Source organism: Symphalangus syndactylus, chromosome 11 (genome assembly GCF_028878055.3).
Source record: "Symphalangus syndactylus isolate Jambi chromosome 11, NHGRI_mSymSyn1-v2.1_pri, whole genome shotgun sequence".
Classification (NCBI taxonomy): domain Eukaryota; kingdom Metazoa; phylum Chordata; class Mammalia; order Primates; family Hylobatidae; genus Symphalangus; species Symphalangus syndactylus.
In genome coordinates, this window is record NC_072433.2 from 43,710,375 (window position 1) to 43,734,301 (window position 23,927).

Below are 23,927 nucleotides of genomic sequence, written 5' to 3' on the forward strand. Positions count from 1 at the left end.
CACTTTAGCACATAACAAATCTGAGCTAGCTTTCGCAGACTGAATTCTGTCATTCATAGATCTCCATCAGGGTGCTGGGTAGACTTGCCTTTGGTGGAGTCAGAATGCTTCCTTGCCAACCCAAGCCCACTGCTTAGCCACACACTGTTGCTTGTGCAGAGCCAGGACATGACGGCACCATCACTTTAACTGACCCAACATCCCCTTCCCACTCCTACTCCTTATTCACACACTTTTCTTATTGTCCCTTCTTCCCACACAGGACAAACAGAACACCAGCAGTAAGACATTATGCCGGCACAGGCACATGCAAGGGACAGTGAGGGTCACCCAGGGGAGTTGGCTCCTTAACCCCTTTGATGGGAAGAGATTTGCTTGGTGTGGTAGACTGTATTTTCTAAAAATGGCCACAGCAATATTTCAAGTCCTGTGTGATCTTCAAGAACCTTGCCACTTCCCATAAAGATGTGAAATCTACTTCTCCTTTCCTTAAATCAGGGTGGGACTTGGTGACTTCTTCAACCAACAGAATATGAAGTGACGGGCTAGGTCACAAAAGGCAGTATGAATTCCAGCCCTGACACATGTGTGCATGCTCTTTTTTCTCTCCACTTCTGCCCTGGGAACCCAGCCATCCTGTTATGAGGAAGCCCGCATCACATGAAGAGGTCACCGCGGGTGTTCTTCCTGACAACCCCTGCACCAACTGCCAGACACGTGAGTGAACAAGACTTCAGACGATTCCAGCCCACACTGCAAGTTTTCCAGCAGAGGCCCTACACTAGTATTTCTCAGCCTCTGCACTACTGACATTTTGGACCAGGTAATTCTTCATTTTGTGTGTGCGCAGGGGTCTCCTGGGCACTGTAGCATGTGAAGGAACATTCCTGGCCTCAACCCTCTAGATACCAGTTGCAATTTCCAAGTTGTAAAACCAAAAATACCTCCAGACGTTGCCAAATGTCCCCAGGTGGGAGGTGGGAGGGGATAAGTGGCCATGGTTGAGAACCACTGGCCTAGACATTGTGGAATAGGAAAAAGCCATCTCCACTGTGCCCTGTCTAAATTCTTGACCAAAGGAAACTTTGACAAATAATAAATGATTGTTGTTGTTAAGTCACAGAGTTTTGGAATAATTTGTTATGTAGCAATAGATACGCTCACTTCCTGCCCCACAGTGCCTGGGACTTGATACCATTCCGATCCCCCACTTTTTAGGTTACCCGGGTGGAAGAAAGGCAGCTTCTGTTCAAATTCTAATCCCGGCTGACTGTATTTTTTGGCTCTTTTATTTTCAGATATATATTATGTACCAAAATAGGGGATTTCCTGTAATGATCACAGAATAATAGGAGAGCTTTACACACTCAGCCCTGGGATAGAGAGCTGCCTTTGACATAATTATGTGACTCCTCCTGCCTTCATTTTAGTCTTGACTCAAATGTTACCTCCTCACAGAGGCCTTTCCACACTAACTGGCCTAGTGTAATGCCTCATATCATTCTGCTTTTATTTTTTTCTTCATAGCTAATATCACATAAAACATTTATTTATACTAGAATGCAAACTCCACGAACATAGTGACCTGGCCTATCTTGTTCACACCTGCATCCCTAGCATCTAGAACAGTGTACGACATAAAGCATTCAATAAATACAAGCTAAAAGAATGAATGACCTTGGGCCGGGCGCAGTGGCTCACGCCTGTAATCCCAGCACTTTGGGAGGCTGAGGTGGGCAGATCATGAGGTCAGGAGATCAAGACCATCCCTGGCTAACACGGTGAAACCCCGTCTCTACTAAAAATGCAAAAAAAAATTAGCCAGCCGTGGTGGCGGGTGCCTGTAGTCCCAGCTACTCAGGAGGCTGAGGGAGGAGAATGGCATGAACCCGGGAGGCAGAGCTTGCAGTGAGCCGAGATCGCGCCACTGCACTCCAGCCTGGGTGACAGAGCGAGACTCTGTCTCAGAAAAAAAAAAAAAAAAAAAAAAAGAAAAGAAAAGAAAAAAAAAGGATGACCTGGAAGAGGTTCCTTAACCTCTCAGCTAAGGTTCCTAAATCTCAGCTTCCTCAGCAGGACAATGAAGTAACAACGCCTGTCTCATAAAACGTGGTACCTAACAGGCACTCAAAAATCAGTGTGAAGTTGTTAATAGCCTGGACCTCCTGGGCTCAAGAAATCCTCCTGCCTCAGCCTCCCGAGTAGCGGGACCACATGCATGTGCCACCACGTCCAGCTAATTTTTCTTGTATTTGTAGAGATGGGGTCTCATCATATGTACAGGCTGGTCTCAGTCTTGAGCTCAAGCAATCCACCCGCCTCAGCCTCCCAAAGTGCTGGGATTACAGGTGTGCACCACTCTGTCCAGGCAATTCGTTGCTATTAAACTTTAAAAAGTTACCATATTGACTGTGAAATGTATATTTGATTAAAGCTCTAGGTATAGCCCTATAAAATTATGAATTTATAAATTTATGAATTACACACAAAGAGGTGATTCAAAATGTCTTTACTCTCAACAACTTTGAACAATATTTTATTTTATTTTTTTGAGACAGAGTCTTGCTCTGTTGCCCAGGCTGGAGTGCAGTGGTGTGATCTCGGCTCACTGCAAGCTCCACCTCCCGGGTTCACGCCATTCTCCTGCCTCAGCCTCCCAAGCAGCTGGGACTACAGGCACCTGCCACCACGCTTGGCTAATTTTTTTTTTTGCATTTTTAGTAGAGACAGGGTTTCACCATGTTAGCCAGGGTCTCGATCTCCTGACCTCATGATCTGCCTGCCTTGGCCCCCCAAAGTGCTGAGATTACAGGCGTGAGCCACCACGCCCAGCCTACTTTGAACAATATTTAAGAATTTGTAGCATGTCTAAATGTAGGTACATAATCAACCCACAAGTAATTATACTCAGGTGAATTTTTCAGACTGATTTTAAATTTTTATTTATTTATTTTTATTTTTTTAGATGGATTCTCCCTCTGTTGCTCAGGCTGGAGTGCAGTGGCGAGATCTGGGCTCACTGCAACCTCCGCCTCCCGTGTTCAAGTGATTCTCCTGCCTCAGCCTCCCAAGTAGCTGGGATTACAGGCGTGCACCACCACGCCCAGCTAATTTTTATATTTTTAGTAGATATGGGGTTTCACCATGTTTGCTAGGCTGGTCTTGAACTCCTGACCTCAGGTGATCTGCCCGCCTTGGCCTCCCAAAGTGCTGGGATTACAGGTGTGAACCACCACTCCCAGCCTGAATTTTCTTTTTTCTTATTTTTAATTAATTAATTAATTTTTTTTTTGAGACAGAGTCTTGCTCTGTCACCCAGGCTGGAGTGCAGTGGTGCGATCTTGGCTCACTGCAATCTTCACCACCTGGGTTCAAGCAGTTCTCATGTCTCAGCCTCCCAAGTAGCTGGACTACAGGCACACACCACCATGCCCAGCTAATTTTCGTATTTTTAGTGGAGACGGGATTTCACCATATTGGTCAGGCTGGTCTCAAACTCCTGAGCTCCGGTGATCCAACTGCCTTGGCTTACCAAAGTGCTGGGATTACAGGCGTGAGCCACCACGCCCGGCCACCCAGCCCGAATTTTCAATATTCTGATATGGAATGGAAAACATATCCCAGAATGGGATACTACCATTTTAATTATAACTAAAAAAGAACGTTCTGATTCTCGAAATCTGGAAAAACAGAGAATCCTAAATGATTTCAGAACTCATGTAATAGAGCCGAATGACAGACTGACCCAATATGAAATACAACATTGCTAAAAAAACGCATTGATGTTTTGAAAACCAATAGCTTTTAATGAAGGAGACAAAGATATTAGTGCTTTTGAATGTAAGGACCAGACTGTACTAAAATGTCCTCCTTTTATCTCTGATATCAGACACAAACATAAATGTAGATATGTACAGAGTATCACAAATGTTATAACTACCATATTCAGAACTGTATTTAGCATTAAAATGAAAACAAGTTAAAGCAGTAGAACCATCATACCTTTAACTCTCAATCATAACACAAAACAGCAGAGATATTTAGCCCCATTCTCCCCACTAAATTCTTTTTTTTTTTTTTTTTTATTGAGATAGAGTCTCACTCTGTTGCCAAAGCTGGAGTACAGTAGCACAATCATAGCTCATTGCAGCCTTGACCTCCTGGGCTCAAGCAATCTTCCCACTTTAGCTTCCTTGGGACCACAGGCGCAAACAAGCTACCACTCCTGGCTAATTAAAGAACCTTTTTTGGTGGTGACAGGGTATCACTACGTTGCCCAGGCTGGTCTTAAACTCTTGGGCTCATGTGATCCTCCCAATTCAGCTCCCAAAGTGCTGGGACTTCAGGTGTGAGCCACTGTGGCCAGCCCCCACTAAATTATCTTGTAACAGTTCCCACTATCCATATAGAACCCATAAGATTACATTATTAATAAATCCCAAAGGCTTAGATGGACTGTATTAGAATATCTCTAGGACGGGCGCCGTGGCTCATGCCTGTAATCCCAGCACTTTGGGAGATTGAGGCGGGTAGATCACAAGGTCAGGAGTTCAAGACCAGCCTGACCAACATGGTGAAATCCGTCTCTATTAAAAATACAAAAATTAGCTGGGCGCATTGGCAGGCGCCTATAATCCCAGCTACTTGGGAGGCTGAGGCAGGAGAATTGCTTGAACTTGGGGGGCAGAAACTGCAGTGAGCCAAGATCGCATCACTGTACTCCAGCCTGGGCAACAGAGTAAGACTCCATCTCAAATAAAAGAAAAAAAAGAATATCATCTCCAAATATAAGTGATTATTCTTTATCAAATTCATTCTGATAAGAAAATATTCTGTTACTCCAAAATAAATAACGACACTACTTTTCGAGTCATTTTGATTCTCCATTTCTCCGAATGCCAATATTAGGTGATACAAAGGCCACAGATGGGCCCCAAGCAAGCTGGACAGCCCAGAGGTATTGTAACGGCCCTCTTCCCCCAGCAGTAATCATCCAAACCCATTACATAGGCAAGGCCAATTCAGACTACCAATCCCTGGAAGTAACTGAGCCCATGTCATTAGGTGAATACATTTTCAAAATTACTGTTGTGACAGTAATGTGTGGTAGGTGATTTCTACATAAATAACATCATGACCCTCAGGATACACAAAGCATTCTTAACCTAGCAGCATGTCACATTCCTGAACCTTAAAAAAAAAGATGATGTCAAGAATAGACATGAAATGGGAATTTATTTAAAATCAAAGTGCTTAGTTATATTTTCCCACAATTCAGAAACTTCAGGACTCAGCTTGGGATGGTTTTCCTGTGATCTTTGCAGTTAATAAATGTGCTGGCCTCAGTGACCACAAATAACCAGCAGAACCAGGAGAAACATACCTGAGTGCTTTCACTATAGCACAGGCACACAGGGAGTTTGTTTCAAGTGAAATAAACTCTGTGTGCTGCCTGGGGATGGGACCGGGGGTACCTGGACCAGACTCTCAGTGAGAAATGGCCCAGAGCTGAGAGATGGCAGCTTGTGGAACCAGGGCTGCCAGGGTTACCTAGAGCTTAGGTAGGGCTTGGAAGCAGTGAGAGACTTGGGGTCCTGCTCACCTGGGACCCTGGCTGTGGACTCCCTGCCTGGCTCTGCCCCCTGCCTCTACCCAGGGGAATGGGTGGGGGTGGGCATGAGCAACAGCAGCCCTCTCACTCCCACCCCACAGGACATGTTGCTGGGCTGATGGGAGCCAGAATGCTTGCAAAAGTTGGGGAAAGTCCCCTCCCCGTTTACCATCCAGATCTCTTCCAGGTTTCGAAGGAGGCTAGGAGACAAATACAAAGCTACAGCCATCATCTGGTCTGCTCACACTGATGAGCCGCCTCTGTACTCCAGTGCTTGTCCCGTCCTGTCCTGGAATGGGAATGGGACTAGCACTGCCCATATCCTGACTATATCCTGTCCTGGGCATGGCTGGGCACAGCTTTCATGGGATCATTCCAGCCAGTGAATGCACAGTCAGGGAGTACTTGAAAGGTACACCTGTTAACTGATCAGTGTTGAAAAGGTGGCAGAGACAGCTCAGTAACCACATATGGGTTTCTGAATATTTAATTACTTAATTTTTAAAGATTAATTTAGAACTTGAAAAACATGTACCATTAAACACACAAGCACCTCTTAAGAACTTGATGGAATGTAAAACAGATGTCTAAAGAACTGGGGACCAACACTTGAATGGATGTTGACACAAAAACTTGTATTTAGTTAAAAGTGACTCTCTTTTGATCTTTTTTTTTTGAAATGGAGTTTCACTCGTTGCCCAGGCTGGAGTGCAATGGCACCATCCTGGCTCACCACAACCTCTGCCTCCCGGGTTCAAGCAATTCTCCTGCCTCAGCCTCCTGAGTAGCTGGGATTACAGGTGCCTGCCACCACGCCTGGCTAATTTTTGTATTTTTAGTAGAGACAGGGTTTTGCCATGTTGGCCAGGCTGGTCTCGAACTCCTGACCTCAGGTGATCCACCTGCCTCAGCCTCCCAAAGTGCTGGGATTACAGGCATGCGCCACTGCGCCTGGCCTGATCTTTTAAGAGTTCAATTCTTGGACTTAATGTTGTGTCTGAAAAGGAGGATAAAATATATGAAGAATACACTGAGTATAACACAATGGAATTATCTTATTTGCCAGTGTAGAAAGCAAGTATCTTCACGTTTACCCTTAAGTTGGTGTAGAAGCAAATATCTTCTCGTTTACCCTCAAAAAATCCTGAAAGACACCTGGAACCTCAGCAGCTGAGAGAGAGGGGCAGATTCCCACCTCCCAGGCTACCCTCACTCCAGCAATGGATGCTGGGTGGAGTAACGTGGAGAGTTTCCCTTTAGTATAGAAAACACCACTTGTTCTTCTCTCTCAGTCTCTATTGGTTTTGTTTGGTTTGAGCTCCTATAGTTTAATGTGGTCAAGTTAAGTAAGATTTTACTATAAGGAACTATGAAAATCTGTTAGAAGAACATGCATCAGACTTTGTACAGCTAGTTTTGTTTTTTTTTCCTCCAAGTGAAACCTACAGCTAGGTCATTTAAAAGAATATTTAATTTAACTCTGGTATCTCTATAGATCTTTGTGTGCATATGAAATTAATCCATATCAGAGACCTGTAACTTAAGAGAATCAGCTCCTACCATGCAAAGGTGTTTGAAGAAAGATACACGTTAGATGATGGCAAGGTGTAGAATTGTGTGGACGGTATTCTACCATTTGCCTTACACACACGCACGCATGCCTGCATACACACGCTCTCTTATACATGGAGAATCTCTCTGGAAGGATACACAAGTAACTGGTGCAACAGTAACTTGACTCTGGGAGAGGAACTCGGTGTGGGAGAAAGGAGGGAGGCTTTCCAGTTTCTGTCCTCTAATAACTTTTGAGTTCTGTACTACATACATATATTAATCAAATTTAAATGCTTATAACTGGGAAGAAAATAATAGAAAATTATTCAATTATTATTATTATTATTTTGAGATGGAGTTTTGCTCTTGTTGCCCAGGCTGGAGTGCAATGGCACGACCTCAGATCACTGCAATCCCCGCCTCCTGGGTTCAAGTGATTCTCCTGCCTCAGCCTCCCAAGTAGCTGGGATTACAGGCATCCATCACCACGCCCAGTTGAAGTTTTGTATTTTAGTAGAGGGGCTTCATCATGTTGTCCAGGCTGGTCTCCAACTCCTGACCTCAGGTGATCCTCCCGCCTCGGCCTCCCAAAGTGCTGGGACTACAGGCATGAGCCACTGCGCTTGGCTGAGAATTATCCAAACACCTTAATGAGGACTTTATGATATTTATGATACAGCCTTGACTGGCCTGATATAAATGGATGCAAACAATTTTAACAAAAAAGAAAATTATAAGCCCAGGAGCTGCTTGCATACCTCGTTTTGACTCTGTACCCCCTGGCAACTATAAATACATGATTCCTGTGTCTGGGAAAGGTTTCTGCAGATTGGATGACAAACAATACACATTTACAAAATCCAAGTTCCTGCCCCTTCAAAATTCTGTTCCGTCTGTGTAGTCTTTCGCAATAAAGCCTAAATATTTACCTGGTTGAGAAAAAAGCAGCTGTGACAGATGCTGTGCAAGTGTCTGAAGGGCTGTGGCTCCTCCCAGGTGCTCCACATCCAGGAGGGACACAAGACTCTGGAGACAGAAGAGGGCTCTGCACTGAATAGTGTTCATTCTGGAAAGGAAGTGAAACAATGCTGTCTGATTCTCCAGAAGTTGCCCATCAGAATTCAGTATTAACTTTTAGCCTAAGCTTCAGGTTCTGACTGGGAATATCTGTAAATACAAGGGATCTATGGCAGTTAGCAAAGAATCACAAGGTGAACTGTTTTTTGTGTTTTCTAAAATTTATTATCATTTTTTAGACAGGGTCTTGCTCTGTTGCCCAGGCTGGAGTGCAGTGGTGTGATCACAGCTCGCTGTAGCCTCAACCTCCTGAGCACAAGTGATCCTCCTGCCTCAGCCTCCTAAGGAGCAGGATTACATGTGCATGCAACCACACCTGGCTAGTTTTTTATTTTTTGTAGATAGGGGTCTTGCTATGTTGCCCAGCCTGCTCTGGAACTCTTGGCCTCAAATAATCCTTCTGCCTGGACCTTCCAAAGTGCTAGAATTATAAGGTGAACTGTTAATCTGCCAAATCAAACTGCTTGAATATTCACGGCCTCTGATACACAACTCATTCATGAGTCATGAGGAATATGTTTTAGAAAAATTTCTATGTAGGGTAGCATCCTTAAAATTATAATTTTCTTCAGAAAGGGTCTCATTCTGTTTCCCAGGCTGGAGTACAGTGTCACCATCATAGCTCACTACAGCCTTAGACTGCTGAGCTCAAGCAATCCTCCCACTTCAGCCTCCTGAGTAGCTAGGACTACAGCTGAGTGCCACTATGCCAGGCTACTTTTTGTATTTTTTTTTTCTTTGTAGAGATGGGGTCTTGCTATGCTGCCCAGGCTGGTTTCAAACTCCTGGCCTCAAGTGATCCTCCCACCTCGGCCTCCCAGAGTCCTGGGATTATAGGCGTGAGCCACCATGCCCAGCCTAAAATTATTTTTAATTGTGAAATGTGACATATATATGGTTAAGTACACAACATACATAGAGAGTTTAACAGTCTATGAAGCCAACACCCATGCACCTGGGAAAGAAATAAACACTGCCAGACCCTGAAAGCCCCTGTATCTCTTCCATATAACATCCCACCTCCCTGACACCTACAGGTAACCACCAAACAGACTTTTACGGTAAACATTTCCTTGCCTCTTTTTTTTTTTAACAGGTTTATCACCAAGGGATACAACCCTGACCAAAATAGTTCAATGTTGCCTGTTTCTCAACTTTGTAAAAACTGAATCACAGTGTGTGTATTCTTTTATGTCTTGCTTTTTTGGTTCAACAATGTAAGTTCCATCCGAGTTGTGAGCAGTCCTAATTCAGATCCCTTTTACTGCTACATGTATTGTACTGTGTGATTTTGTTAAAATTTATTTACCATTCTAACTCTGATGGACAACATGTTTGTTTATGGGTTGGGGCAACTGTGACACACACTGCTATGAACACTCTCATATACATGTATTCTAGGGCATGTGGGCAGGTATTTTTCTGGTATATATAACCAGGAACAAAACTTCTGGGTCCGAGGTGGAGTCAGCACCTTCTATTTAGTGGCCCATCATTTCATAAAATAAAACAATCACAAATGTTTTTGAAAGTAGAAGAGTTCTTACTTTCTAATCAAAGGTTTCCAAGTACGGTTCCTAGAACATAGGTCAACTGCAATGCTGTTTGGAAAGGCAGTTTTCTCAAAAATCTAGATTTAAAAGAGGCAGTAAAGCAAAGGTTAAAGAGTAGTCATTTAACACATGATTCCCTTATATAATTCCAATATATTACTCCTAAGTGAAACGGTTAGGCTTCATATAGAATGACCTTTTTGCCTATTTCCAGTACTGTTAGGCTCAGCTTTGTCTCAGATCTTACCACCATCTACAACCTGGAAGTGTGAGCTTGCTTCTTTTGTACACAAAATGAATACCTTGCTTAAGCCTTTCCCATGCTCCATGGTAAGCCTAGAATGAAAATGGATTACCTTCTTTGGGATGAGGTAGTTGGTGAGAGCCGTGTGAACCTCATGGGAGAGGCAGAGGGGAGAGAACAGCTGTCCCCCGCACTCACTGAAGGAATTCTCCATAAATGCATCACTTTCATCACTGCTGGAAAGCTCTTCCCATTCGTCATCAGAGGGATCTGGGAAGCAGGCAAACCACGCAGAACTGGAATAGTTAAGAAAATCTCCACGGGAGTTTCCCTCTTGGCCCAGGGGGAAAATGTCTAAATGTAAACGTTAACAAACCTTCATTGCAGCACATGTTGACAATAATTTCCAGAGCAGTCTGTTGGGCTGTCAGCAATGCTATAGTCTCTCTCAGTTCCTTGTCAGTGGGCTTAAAAAAAAAAAAAAAAAGTAAATGATCAACTCTCAATGGTTGGGAAAATGTTTTTGGGGAATTTCCTTAGTGAAAGCCTACTAGAACATTTCTGCATTTGGAATAGAGCACCTGGGGAATGGGGTGGGTAAAAGAAAAGTTATGAAGTGCCAGAAGTACAAACGAGCATTATAATTCCTCTTGGTACACTGGAGCATGCCTCCATTAACTGGGTTTCCATCTATCTGCATGGCTATTCCTTAAGCGTCGCTTAGTTAGCTGGACAGAACAGACAAATATTCAGGAATTCTGAACGGAATTCACCCTGAAACTTATCTACTGTGTCAAGAAGTAGCTGGGCATACTAAGATTTAAACAAGAGTTCATTTCAGACACCAGGCACTTACAAACAACAAACCTGCTTTTAGATGCTTAGCTTAGATGTCTTTCTTGGAATGGCTGCGCTAACAAACACTACTAACGAGCCCTTATATGACCTGTAGAACTTGCTATGGAGCAGACAGACTTGCTTCCTGCCTTTCTTTAAAGACTATAATAATGCATTTCTCTAAGACTAAAGAAAGAAGGAAGCTTTTTTTTTCTCTGAAAATATATAACGCCAACTTAAACTTAACATTATCAACTAACATTTCTTAAAATGGGTAATATAAATTTATATAACCCTATTTCTCAAATTGTCTATGAAAAATGAAATAACCATACTGATATTCCAAAACAGTACAGGAGCTAAAAATAATGTATATTTTACTATTTGAATATTTCCAAACTTCAGTTTTCAACTGTCTTTTTTTACCCCCCTTTAGAGACAGAGTCTCACTCTGTTGCCTAGGCTGGAGTGCAGTGGCACGTTTATAGCTCACTGCAGCCTCAAATTCCTGGGCTCAAGCAATCCTCTTGCCGCAGCCTCTGAGTAGCTAGGGCTACAGGTGCATGCCACCATGCCTGGCTAATTTTTTTATTTTTTATAGAGACAAGGTCTTTGCCAGGCATGGCGGTGCATGCCTGTAATCCCAGCTGCTTGGGAGGCTGAGGGAGGAGAATCCCTTGAACCCAGGAGGCAGAGGTTGCAGTGAGCTGAGATTGTACCACTGCGCAACAAAGCGAGACTCCATCTCAGAAAAAAAAAAAAAAGAAAAAGAAAAAAATTTATTTATTTATTTATTTACTTATTTATATTTTTTTTATTTTTATTTTTTTGAGACAGTCTTGCTCTGTCGCCCAGGCTGGAGTGCAGTGGTGCAATCTCGGCTCACTGCAAGCTCCGCCTCCCGGGTTCACGCCATTCTCCTGCCTCAGCCTCTCCGAGTAGCTGGGACTACAGGCGCACGCCACCACACCCGGCTAATTTTTTGTATTTTTAGTAGAGACGGGGTTTCACCGTGGTCTCGATCTCCTGACCTCGTGATCCGCCCGCCTCGGCCTCCCAAAGTGCTGGGATTACAAGCGTGAGCCACCGCGCCCGGCCTTATTTATTTATTATTATTTTTCTTTTTTCTGGAGAGATGGGGTCTCAGTATATTGCCCAGGCTGGTCTTGAAATCCTGACCTCAAGTAATCCTCCCACCTCAGACTCCCAACGTGTTGAGATTATAGGCGTGAGCACCATGTCCAGCCCCAGTGACTTCTTTGTGCAACAATTTAACTGTAACTTCTAATCATATTCTTAAAAAAAAAAAAGCAAATTGCTAATTTAATAGATGTAGCTCAGGGATCCCTAAATTTGAATTCTACTTATTGGTAGCAAGAACCTATATAAAAATCATTTCTATTTGCTTTGTGTGTGTGCTAATTCACCTAAATATACATTTATTAGAGGAGATTCAAAGCTAAACAAGACATGTTGCTGCTGGGCTCTCATCTACTTAAAATATATGAAGATCTGGCTTATTATTTTTTATTCTTTTTTTGGAGACAGTCTTGCTCTGTCACTCAGACTGGAGTGCAGTGGCATGATCTCGGCTCACTGCAATCTCCGCCTCCTGGGTTCAAGCGATTCTCATGTCTCAGCCTCCCGAGTCGCTAGAACTACAGGCATGCACCACCATTCCTGGCTAAATTTTGCCAATTTAGTAGAGATACAGTTTCACCATATTGGCCAGACAGGCCTTGAACTCCTGGCCTCAAGTGATCCACCCACCCTGGCCTCACCAAGTGCTGGAATTACAGGCGTGAGCCACCATGCCCAGCCGAAGATCTGGCTTAAAAGGAACTCTGGGCCGGGCGTGGTGGCTCACGCCTGTAATCCCAGCACTTTGGGAGGCCGAGGCGGGCGGATCACGAGCTCAGGAGATCGAGATCATCCTGGCTGACACGGTGAAACCCCGTCTCTACTAAAAATACAAAAAAAAAATGAGCTGGGCGAGGTGGCGGGCGCCTGTAGTCCCAGCTACACGGGAGGCTGAGGCAGGAGAATGGCACGAACCCTGGGGGGCGGAGCTTGCAGTGAGCCGAGATCGCGCCACTGCACTCCAGCCTGGGCGACAGCGAGACTCCATTTCAAAAAAAAAAAAAAAAGGAACTCTGAAATTATGCTCCACCTCTTTATGTAACTCTCTTGCTCAGAACTTTTCTCTCCTTCTTACTGCTATCCAGCTGACATAAAGAACCAATTTAGACGAAATGTTATGACATCTGAGATTTGCTTCAAAATAATCAGTAGAGAAAAGACAGTGTGACGGGAACTAGATGAAATCAAATAGACCAGACTTTGAAAATTGGTAACTGTAGAAGCTAGGCAGAGAGTACTCTACTTTTGCATGTGCCCCGCTAAAAAACCAACTTTGGGTTGAACTGCTCTTCCTTTATGTCTTTGTGGTTATACCTTCTTAAGTTAAATGATGCAGTTTTGATTCTAAAGGAGTGCTGCAGAAGACACTGCATAGTGTGGAAGACCACAGCTGAATATAATTTGTGTTCCTGGCATCCTACTGGCACTTAAACACTGGCTGGCTGACTAGCATGTTAATCATCCAGTCTAGTCAGTTATGTTAAGAGCATTTTATTTTCCTTTTCTTCTTTTTTTTCTCCTCTACCCCCTGCCCCACCACCACCCACCACTACAATCTTAAGGAAGACTTTATTTCTATTTTTATTTAGTTTTATTTTTCTGAAACAGAGTCTCACTCAGTTGCCCAGGCTGGAGTGCAGTGGCACGATCCTGACTCACTGCAACCTCCACCTCCCAGGTTCAAGTGATTCTTGTGCCTCAGCCTTCCAAGTTGAGTGACTACAGGCACACGCCACCACACCTAGCTAATTTTTGTATTTTTAGTAGAGATGGGGTTTCACCATGTTGGTCAGGCTGGTCTTGAACTCCTGGACTCAGGCAATTTGCCCACCTCAGCCTCCCAAAGTGCTAGGATTACAGGCGTGGGCCACCACACCTGGACAGAAGACTTTAAAAAGCCAGTTTTTACTATAAGAAAACACTGCATTTTTATAAGCACTAAAATAAAAGTAATAAGAAAATAAATCTCTACATATCGGTTAAATATCAATTGTTTTTCAACAGTGGCACTTCTATCTAAACCTTGTTAGACTTGGGTCTCACCCCCAACCTTACTCCCTGTAGAAGGTCCTTGGAAGCAAGGCTGGAGGTGGGGACAATCACACAAGAATGCCATTCTCTCATTCCCAGCAAGGGATTTCAGATTCTTCAAACACAGTATATCAGATAGGATCAACAGAAACCTGAGTAGGATAGTGCCCACAGCTGAAAATGACCCCATAAGCTCTGATTTATCATACCCCCTCTTTCCATGTACAGGTATGAAACAGGCTGGGTACCATGGTGCACGCCTATAATCCCAGCACTTTGGGAGGCCGAGGTGGGAAGATTGCTTGAGACCAGGCAGCATGGTGAGATCTCGTCTCAAAATAAACCAATAATAATAAAATAAAAAGATCTAGGTTGGGCACAGTGACTTACCCCTGTAATCCCAGCACTTTGGGAGGCCAAGGCAGGCAGATCACCTGAGGTTGGGAGTTTGAGACCAGCCTGACCAACATGGAGAAACCCCATCTCTACTAAGAATGCCAAGTTGGCTGGGTGTGGTGACACATGCCTGTAATCCTAGCTACTCGAGAGGCTGAGGCAGGAGAATTGCTCGAACCTGGGAGGAGGAGGTTGCAGTGAGCTGAGATCACACCATTGCACTGCAGTTTGGGCAACAAAAGCAAAACTCTCTCTCAAAAAAAAAAAAAAAAAAAAAAAAAAAAATTCTGTGAGCAACTCAAGTTCAGGGTGGCCTTCCCATTTCTGTTATTTGTCCCAGCACTTAACACAGTGGTTGCACCCACAGTTTGCTCATATGAGGGGAAAAGTGGTTCTATCCACATTTTGATTTCTTTGAAACACCATCAATTTACGCTTCCCGAGACATCACGAACACTGGTAAGCATGAGAGGACATGACTGCCTCCTCCCAACTCAGCCTTCGTCGTCCCTCGGCAGCCTCCTGACTGGTCCTCCTGCTGCCAGGCCCCTGTGCTCTCCCTTCCTCCAGCTGCCTGAGTGATCTCTCCAAACACTAACCTGCTTTTTCTCACCCCCTCCTTTATGACACCCCAGGTGTTCTGTCCAAATGGCTCTCTCTGGCAGCCTCTTCCTTAGCTCTCACATAGGGGCTGAGTCACAAGGGCCTACTATACAGATACCATTTTCTTAGAAATCTGTGCATGGCCACAGCACTGTTCTCAGCATAGGCCTTAGAGCCATGGTTTTATGTGTCTGTCTCCCCAACATGGAGGAAGTTCCTGAAGGCTGGAAATTAAGTCTTAATCATCTTTTTATCACCAGTGTCTAGCACAGTGCCTGGCATACATTAGGAGCACAGTAAATGTGAACCTGAATGAATAAAGCCTCACTCACTGTGTTCCCTGTCTTCCTATTTGCTCTCCTCCTTAACAAAGTGTTCTCCCAAAACACTTTGGGAGAACTTTCTCTCTCTGCAGACTGTGTCAGCTGAAATGCTTCCTGCATCCAAGGTTGCTCCCCTTTACTGCAATATCACACCACCAGCACAAGTATGCCACCATCACCCACTCCAAGAAAACTACAAACCATCATTCATCTCACAGTCACCCAACCTCTTTGGATCAGTAGTGGATAAATGAAGGTTTGGTTTGCCAGCTTGATAAGGCTAAATACTAAAATAACAGGCAAGAATGCAAGGGACAATTCAGGCAAAGTACAAATTCCTTTAGTTTGAAGACACTCTGGCAGACAGTATGTAACAGAAGTGGGGAGATGCAAGAGTTATGAAGATGATCATCTATTTCTAAAGTGTTCCAAAAGGATAGATCTATCTCATCTCTGAAACCTTCTCCTGTATATAAAAATATTCACTTTAGACAAGAGATTTTTTTCCCCCTTTAGGAGATTTTTAATGACATAAAGAGAATCAACAGGAAAATACGACTCATTCTTACAGAAACGCACTTTATAGCTAATTTTGCTATAACATTTTTCTGCAAAGCCAAGGATAACTGCTGGAAAAAAAACAGCTGTATTAATCCATATTTGAGAACAGCAACCTGACTTACCAGAAGAGCAACCTGACTTACCGGAAGTAAATCTGAAACGAAAGTTTTCCTTCTGACTTTTCTTTTATGAGAAATTCCTTCCATTTCATCATCTTCAATCAAATCATCCCCATTAGTGTTCTCTAATATTTCCTCAACCTCTGCAGCAGTTTTTAACCTTTGCGTTTCAGCCTCTTTCATTTGAATAACCATTTCACCAGCATCCATTCCCAAAACTTCAGATAAGATCTTTAGTAAGGCATTTATGATTTCTGCTTGACTCTTGCATGGAATAATGTCCTTTAGATTCCAAATTGTGCCTGGGAAAAAATGAGCATAAGGATAAGAAATGCCTGTGAAATATTTTATTAAGTTTAAGTTTTCACAAGACTGGAGCTTTTAAGGCCAGTGTAATTTCAAAAAATCTCAGCCCCATTGCCTTTGTTCATTATTTATTAAATGTCAATGAGTTCTGCACTGAGGCGAGCCCTTAGTTATAACCCTGCACAATCATCTCCCTTCCTTGGCACACAATGCCTTTCTCTGATACACTGCATTATCAGCAGACCCAGAGAACATTGATCAAGTTTCTTTTAAAATGACAAAGTGAGTGGCATCACTTTCTTTCATTGTAACGTAAGCTGCTCTCCTCAGCAACTTCTTATATTCCAAGAGTGAAATGGAATGTACTAAAATTCCAAGGTCGGTCTGACATACAAACTTGAGAGTAGGTTCTTAATTTTTTGATTATCAAAAAAGAACAGGAGCTATCATTAAGTAGTCAGAGTAATTTTTTTTTAAGTTAACTATAAAAATAAAAACACCTCCTGGCTATGAACCCAAAAGAACTGAAAGCAGGGACTTGAACAGATTACATCCATTTTTGCCAGGTGCGGTGGCTCACCCTGTAATCCCAACACTTTGGGAGGCCAAGGTGGGAGGGTCACTTGAGGTCAGGAGTTCGAGACAAGCCTGGGCAACATGGTGAAACTTCATCTCTACTAAAAATATAAAAATCAGCCAGGCGTGGTGGTGGGCGCTTGTAATCCCAACTACTTGGGAGGCTGAGGCACGAGAATCACTTGAACCCAGGAGGCAGAGGTTGCAGTGAGCCGAGATCTTACCACTGCACTCCAGCCTGGGTGACAGAGCAAGATTCTGTTTCAAAAAAAAAAAACTACGTCCATTTTCACAGCAGCCGTATTCACAATATCCAAGTTGTAGAAGTAACCCAAGTGTCCATCAACAGATGAAGAGATGAACAAAATGTGGTATAATACCTACAAGGCAATATTATTCAGCATTAAAAAGGAAGGAATTTCTGACACATGCTACAACGTGGATGAACCTTGAGGCCACTATGCAAAAAGAAATAAGCCAGTCACAGAAAGACAAATTCTGTACGATTCCACTTCTATGAGGTATTTAGAGGAGTCAAGGAATGGTGGCTGACAGCACCTGGGGAAAGGGGAAATGGGAAAAATTGTGTTTAAAGGGTACAGTTTCAGTTTTGCAAGATGAAAACCAGTTCCAGATTTTTACTGCACAACAATCTGAATGTACTTTACACCACTAAAGTATACATTTAAAAACAATTAAAGGCTGGGTGCTGTGGCTCACGCCTGCAATTCCAACGCTTTGGGAGGCCAAGGTGGGCAGACTATAAGAGCTCAGGAGTTTGACACCAGCCTAGGCAACATGGTGAGATGCCATCTCTACAAAAAAAATACAAAAAATTAACTGTGGCTGGGGACTGTGGCTCACACCTGTAATCCCAGCACAGGGAGGTCGAGATGGGCCAATCACTTTAGGTCAGGAGTTCGAGACCAGCCTGGTCAACATGGTGAAACCTCATCTCTATTAAAAAATAAAAAAATTAGGCCAGGCGCGGTGGCTTACGCCTGTGATCCCAGCACTTTGGGAGGCCAAGGCGGGCGGATCACGAGGTCAGGAGATCAAGACCATCCTGGCTAACACGGTGAAACCCTGTCTTTACTAAAAAAAAAAAAAAAATACAAAATATTAGCTGGGGGTGGTGGCAGGTGCCTGCAGTCCCAGGTACTCGGGAGGCTGAGGCAGGAGAATGGCGTGAACCTGGGAGGCGGAGCTTGCAGTGAGCGGAGATCGTGCCACTGCACTCCAGCCTGGGCAGCAGAGCGAAGACTCTTGTCTCAAAAAAAAAAAAAAAAAATTAGCCAGGTGTGGTGGTGGGTGCCTGTAATGCCAGCTATTCAGGAGACTGAGGCAGGAGAATAACTTGAACTCAGGAGGCAGAAATTGCAGTAAGCTGAGCTCGCACCACTGTGTTCCAGCCTGGGTGACAGAGCGAGAGTCCGTCTCAAAAAAAAAAAAAAAATTAACTGGTCCTGGTGGCATGCACCTGTAGTCCCAGCTACTTGGGAGGCTGAGATGGGAAGATCACTTGAGCCCAGGAGGTGCAGGCTGCAGTGAGCCAAGATCGCACCACAGCACTCCTGCCTGGGCAACAGAGGAGGACTCTGTCTCAAAAAAACCCAAAACGATTAAGACGGTAAATTTCATGTGTATTTTACCACTATTAAAATAAAAAAACAGGCCAGGCGCAGTGGCTCATACCCGTAATCCCAGCACTTTAGGAGGTCAAGGTAGGCAAATCACCTGAGGTCCCGAGCTCAAGACCAGCCTGGCCAACATGGTAAAACCCCGTCTCTACCAAAAATACAGAAATTAGCTGAGCGTGGTGGCGCACGCTTGTAATCCCAGCTACTCGGGAGGCTGAGGCATGAGAATCACTTGAACCTGGGAGGTAAGGTTGCAGAGCCAGCCACTGCACTCCAGCCTGGGTGAGAGAGCCAGACTCCATCTCAAAACAATTAAAAAAAAAAATTAAAAAAAAAAATCTCTCAACATAAATTATCTCTGCAAGACCAAAGGGCAAGAAGAAAATAGATACATAAACTAAATAAAGTACATACTAAACAGACCTTCAGATAATTTCTTACTTCTGTATTCAGAGATTCTGGAGAGAAAAGAGTTGGTGGTTAACAAAAAAAAAAAAAAACTTATGGAAAACTAAAGTGGTCAATTTCTGAAATCACTGGTTCATAAATAAGTGGGGATTCTGACCACAGCATCTCTTTATCAGGTTAATAGTAGTTTGTTAAATTCAAAACAAATCTATTCTACAAGGATTTACAACTATAGACAACTGCTTGAAGTAAGGGTCTCTTCTCAAATATTAAAATTTTCAGAACAGACAAAAGCACAGAAGACCTGATGTGCTGAAATCAATGACTAAATTTTGCCCCCACCGCATCCACACCAAAAGCTACTAAAACAATATACTATGCTGTAAGGCTAAATTTTACCTGTTACCAACGTCTTCAATAGAAGGGATTCCATGGAACTGACAGGAGAAAGCAGTGCTGATTCCAGCATGTTCAATGCTGTAGCACTGAAAGACTTCAGCAGCTCTGGGTTATCCTCAGTCACTGTCTGCAAACAATATGCTATGAGGCAAAAAACAAGTACTTAGAAACAAATGAATTCTGCTTTGGATAATTTACACCAGTATAACTCATCAATAAAACGTTGCATCGTTACCCCTTCATTAGACACATGTAGCTTTTGCAAAATATATATGCTTTATCTCAGGGTGATATGCGCGAATGAGGCTTCCCAAACTATCAGTGCTGGAAAAGATCATGTTTCTTTTCTTTTTAAATTTCTAATCCTGTACAGATCTATACTTTTTTTTTTTTTTTTTTTGAGACAGTCTTGCTCTGTCGCCCAGGCTGGAGTGCAGTGGCGCATCTCAGCTCACTGTAACCTCCGCCTCCCAGGTTCAAACGATTCCTGTGCCTCAGTCTCTCAGGTAACTGGAATTATAGGTGTGCACCACGATGCCTGGCTAATTTCTATATTTTTAGTAGAGACAGTGTTTCACCATGAAGGCCAGGCTGGTCTGCAACTCCTGGTCTCAAGTGATCTGTCCATTTCGGCTCCTCAAAAGTGCGGGGATTACAGGCATGAGCCACCATGCCCAGCCAGATCTACACTTTTTACAAAATACAATTAAAAAGACTCTTTTTTTTTTTTTTTTTTTGAGATGGAGTCTCACTCTGTTGCCCAGGCTGGAGTGCAGTGGCACAATCTTGCCTCACTGCAAGCTCCGCCTCCTGGGTTCACACCATTCTCCTGCCTCGGCCTCCGGAGTAGCTGGGACTACAGGCACCTGCCACCATGCCTGGCTAATTTTTTGTATTTTTAGTAGAGACGGGGTTTCACCTTGTTAGCCAGGATGGTCTCAATCTCCTGACCTCATGATCCGCCCACCTCAGCCTCCCAAAGTGCTGGGATTACAGGTGTGAGCCGCCACGCCCGGCCTAAAAAGACTCTTAAATGTGGCAATGTCGTTACTATAAATGTTTATAAAAGTTTATCCTCAGGCCGGGCGCAGTGGCTCATGCCCGTATCCCAGCACTTTGGGAGGCTGAGGCAAGAGGATCACTTGAGGTCAGGAGTTGCAGACTAGCCTGGCCAGCATGGCAAAACTCCATCTCTACTAAAAATACAAAAATTAGCTAGGCATGGTGATGCACGCCTGTAATCCCAGCTACTTGGGAGGCTGAGGCAACAGGATAGCTTGAACCCGGGAGGTGGAGGTTGTAGTAAGTCGAGATTGCACCACTGCACTCCAGCCTGGGTGACAGAGCTGAGACTCCATCTCAAAAAAAAAAATTTTTTTTACCCTCAATTTATGTACTTATCAAGGACCAGTAGCAAATAGCCCTAGGTTTTGGGATGTCTGGCTTCCTTTAAATTTATCATGACCTTCAAAGTTAGGGTTATTTCTGGCAGAGCAATAGTTCTTTAAGAAAAAAAGTAGTTTATATAAAAGTATGAGCAAATTAAGAGATGCGTAAAATGTTAAATCATGCCCATCAAAATTACTCAAAATGCATGCTACTGCTGTGGTTGACAATACATTTACATAGAAATCCATATATATGCATTTCTGTACATATATCCAAATGTAGTATCTTTGTCATTAAGAAACTAATTAAATTTACTTTAGCCAACAGCCATGATTGCTACCATACAGGTTCAAAAAAAGTTATATGAATACATGGGATGGAATCTTACAAGTTCATTTTACTATATGTAAGCATTGCTTGACTTTAGAAGCAAAAGTAATAATGTATTTAAAAAAATCATTAATCTAGCTACATGGAGAAGGAAAACACTATTATACAATGCAAAATGACTATTCTAATCCATTTCAAAAATGCTCATTAAGGGAAAGAAAAACTAAAAACAGAAATAAATCTATAAGACTAAAGGCACAAAAATAGAAGTGGTTTTTCTTGTAAAAGATACGAACTAACTTTCCTGAAGTTCTCTTATTGTAACAAAAACTGTCCTCTGAGATTAAGTCACCTATCAATTTCCTAAAAACGGCTGAATTGTTTTTAAAATCCCCATTTACTCACAAGTCCCCAGCCCCACCAAGATTCCATTTGGAGAAATGATTTTTAAAATTTTCTCAGTAGTATTTATTCTACTATTTTCCCTCAGTTCTGTTCTCTTAAAAATATCCATTAGAGTTAAGAGAAACAGCAGTCAGGGGAATACACTTCTTCCTCCCCAGGAGAAATGCAGTTCCACAAAGGGACAGCTGGATGCCTGCCGTAATGATCGGTAGAAAAGAAATGCTCTCCCTCAATTGTTTCTCCACTCCCATCCAGAATTCTGCTGAGTTGCCCATGCTCTGACTTCTGCCTCCTGCCTCCTGCCACTGAGCTGAGAGTCCTCAGTGGTTCCTCAGCCCAATAAAGAGAAGGCGCAGCAGCCAAGGCCACTGAAGTTGCTGGACTTTGCCTTCCCTGTCTCATGGAAGGCACGAAGCCCTAAGTGGAATTTCAATCACTTCTTTTCCTCTTTTTCTCTCAACAAAACTCAGGCCGTCAGTTTTCTGCTGGAAGTATGAGATAGTAGCACAATACATTTAAGTAAGTTTAGATTCCAATTAACTGGCTTAAAGGCCTGGTAGTTGTGGGTTACTGTTTCTTAGTAAATGGAGATATGAAAACTTCAAGAAGTAATAAAGGCTGCTAAGAATGGAAACAGGCTAGAAACCACATATCCTCACACAATTACCTTTCTCCCTTTCTGAGCCAAAAGCGGAAAAACTGAATGAGTAGGTAAAGAATTAATATTAATCACAGATTTAAGACCCAGAAAAAACAGGTGCTGAGCTACACATTCACATACAACGAGAAAAAAAATCACTCCAGTGGAATAAACACGCTAAAGCTGCATAAAAATTTTTGAATAAGGCTACACATTCTTAATAAGTCATCACCTTTTCTTCACTTACCTACTGAAATAGCCAGGTCAACATTGGTAGGAAACCTACTTAAATACTTTAACACAATCTCCAAACACCCTTCTTTGTTGAATATAGACACTGCTCTACTACTGCATTCACTAAATTGAAGGGGGAAAAAAAAGTTTTACTATTCACATTTTAACAGTAGGAAATCAACCATAGCAATCCATAAAAAAACAAATCAGGCTTTATAAACCAAGGAGTTGGAATCAAACACCCACCATTTTTATTGATGAAGGAACTAACACCCATTCATATTTACTGTACATGAGAACTGGCTATCTATATTTTATTTCTATCACAATGGGACCTTTTCATCAATCTCTTTGCCATGATGCCAGTTTCCTTATAAAAGGTTAGAGCTGGAAGAGATCTTGTAAATCGTTTAATTCAACTCCCCATTTTATAAATGCAAAGACCCAGGCCCCAAGTGGTAAAGTGGCCCATCAAAGAGCACACATTTTGTTAGTGGTAGAGCCAGGCCCAGTACCTAGGTTCCGTGGGTCCAGGCTATTGTTTTTTCTTTCCTCTATACCACAATGATAGCAAGTTAAAGGAAGATAAAAGGCCTCTATATTTATGACACAAAAACACAAATTTATTTTTTTAACCTACTGTATTTTAGAACATTAACAAAAACACACATTTAAAGGAAAATAAAATTATATTTTATTCAAGCCTTTAGAGTTCAATTATAATTTCATCAAGCAGAATTTGCAGTCTACAATAGAGAAATTACAATAAGTATTTTTTAAATTATACTACCTTTTAATAAAAGACTCAGACAGCTTTCAGTGTTATGAATAAGCAAACACATTAAATATGAGTTAACAAGGCTAATTATAATAATTGTATCCATGTATCCAGAGGAAATATCCATGTTGTACATATGTTTCCTCCATACATACAACATACACACATGACATGCTAACAGCTAACAGAGCTGACTAAATTATTAAACTAAATCTGTTATGTAATGAAAAATATTTCATATCTGCTATCTACCTACCTACCTATCTAGTTATGGCAGCATGAAGGAGCCCACAGTCTAGTCAGGAAGACAAGGCATACGTGTGTAAAGATAATTTGAAATATAAATGATGAAACAAAAATGTTAAAAGTTATAGTAACTCAGTGATACAGAGAGGGCTCATAGGTATTCAGAAAAGAGAAATCACCTTGGAGATATATTCAGATTCTTTTCAAGGAAATTTTTTTAAAACTTCCAAAATGCAACAATTTCTATGACTTAAAGTTATCTGGTGCACAGAAAAACAGCACCCATCAGTTTTTGCTCAAATGCCATTTCCTCAGATCTGATCTCTCTAATATTTCTGGTGGAATGCATTCATTAAAATGAAATCACAGGCAAGGTCAGATTGCTACGTAGGCATTTCAGGATCCAACTTAATCTTGTATTCTAAGAAACATCTGTGCTTTTAGGTCAGCCACTGTAATTGCTGCTGACTGAAGATAAGAAACTGTGACAGTCTTGCTAGAAATGTGGGACATAAAATGGGGCAGAA

At 42.6% G+C, this 23,927-nt stretch overlaps 1 protein-coding gene and 1 long non-coding RNA gene across 5 annotated transcripts in view; one reads left to right on the forward strand and one right to left on the reverse strand.

The window, feature by feature from the left end:
• The window catches only part of LOC129492500 (uncharacterized), a 41,934-nt gene extending 40,818 nt beyond the window's left edge, over positions 1 to 1,116 (forward strand). For both annotated transcript variants that reach the window (XR_010114422.1, XR_008660919.2), the window contains one exon: positions 632 to 1,116. This is a non-coding gene — a long non-coding RNA (uncharacterized lncRNA). The remainder of the gene's footprint in view (positions 1 to 631) is intronic.
• Positions 1 to 23,927, reverse strand: part of HEATR3 (HEAT repeat containing 3) — a 41,252-nt gene that overhangs the window by 11,921 nt on the left and 5,404 nt on the right. For all 3 annotated transcript variants that reach the window (XR_010114421.1, XM_055297552.2, XM_055297551.2), the window contains exons 5-11: positions 22,390 to 22,499; positions 19,379 to 19,519; positions 16,074 to 16,351; positions 10,416 to 10,506; positions 10,152 to 10,309; positions 9,790 to 9,872; positions 8,095 to 8,231 (exon numbers count right to left, since the gene is read on the reverse strand). Coding sequence is in view for 2 of the 3 variants with exons in the window: in XM_055297552.2 (XP_055153527.1) it covers positions 8,095 to 8,231; positions 9,790 to 9,872; positions 10,152 to 10,309; positions 10,416 to 10,506; positions 16,074 to 16,351; positions 19,379 to 19,519; positions 22,390 to 22,499 (998 nt within the window). In the remaining variant the exon portion in view is untranslated. The remainder of the gene's footprint in view (positions 1 to 8,094; positions 8,232 to 9,789; positions 9,873 to 10,151; positions 10,310 to 10,415; positions 10,507 to 16,073; positions 16,352 to 19,378; positions 19,520 to 22,389; positions 22,500 to 23,927) is intronic.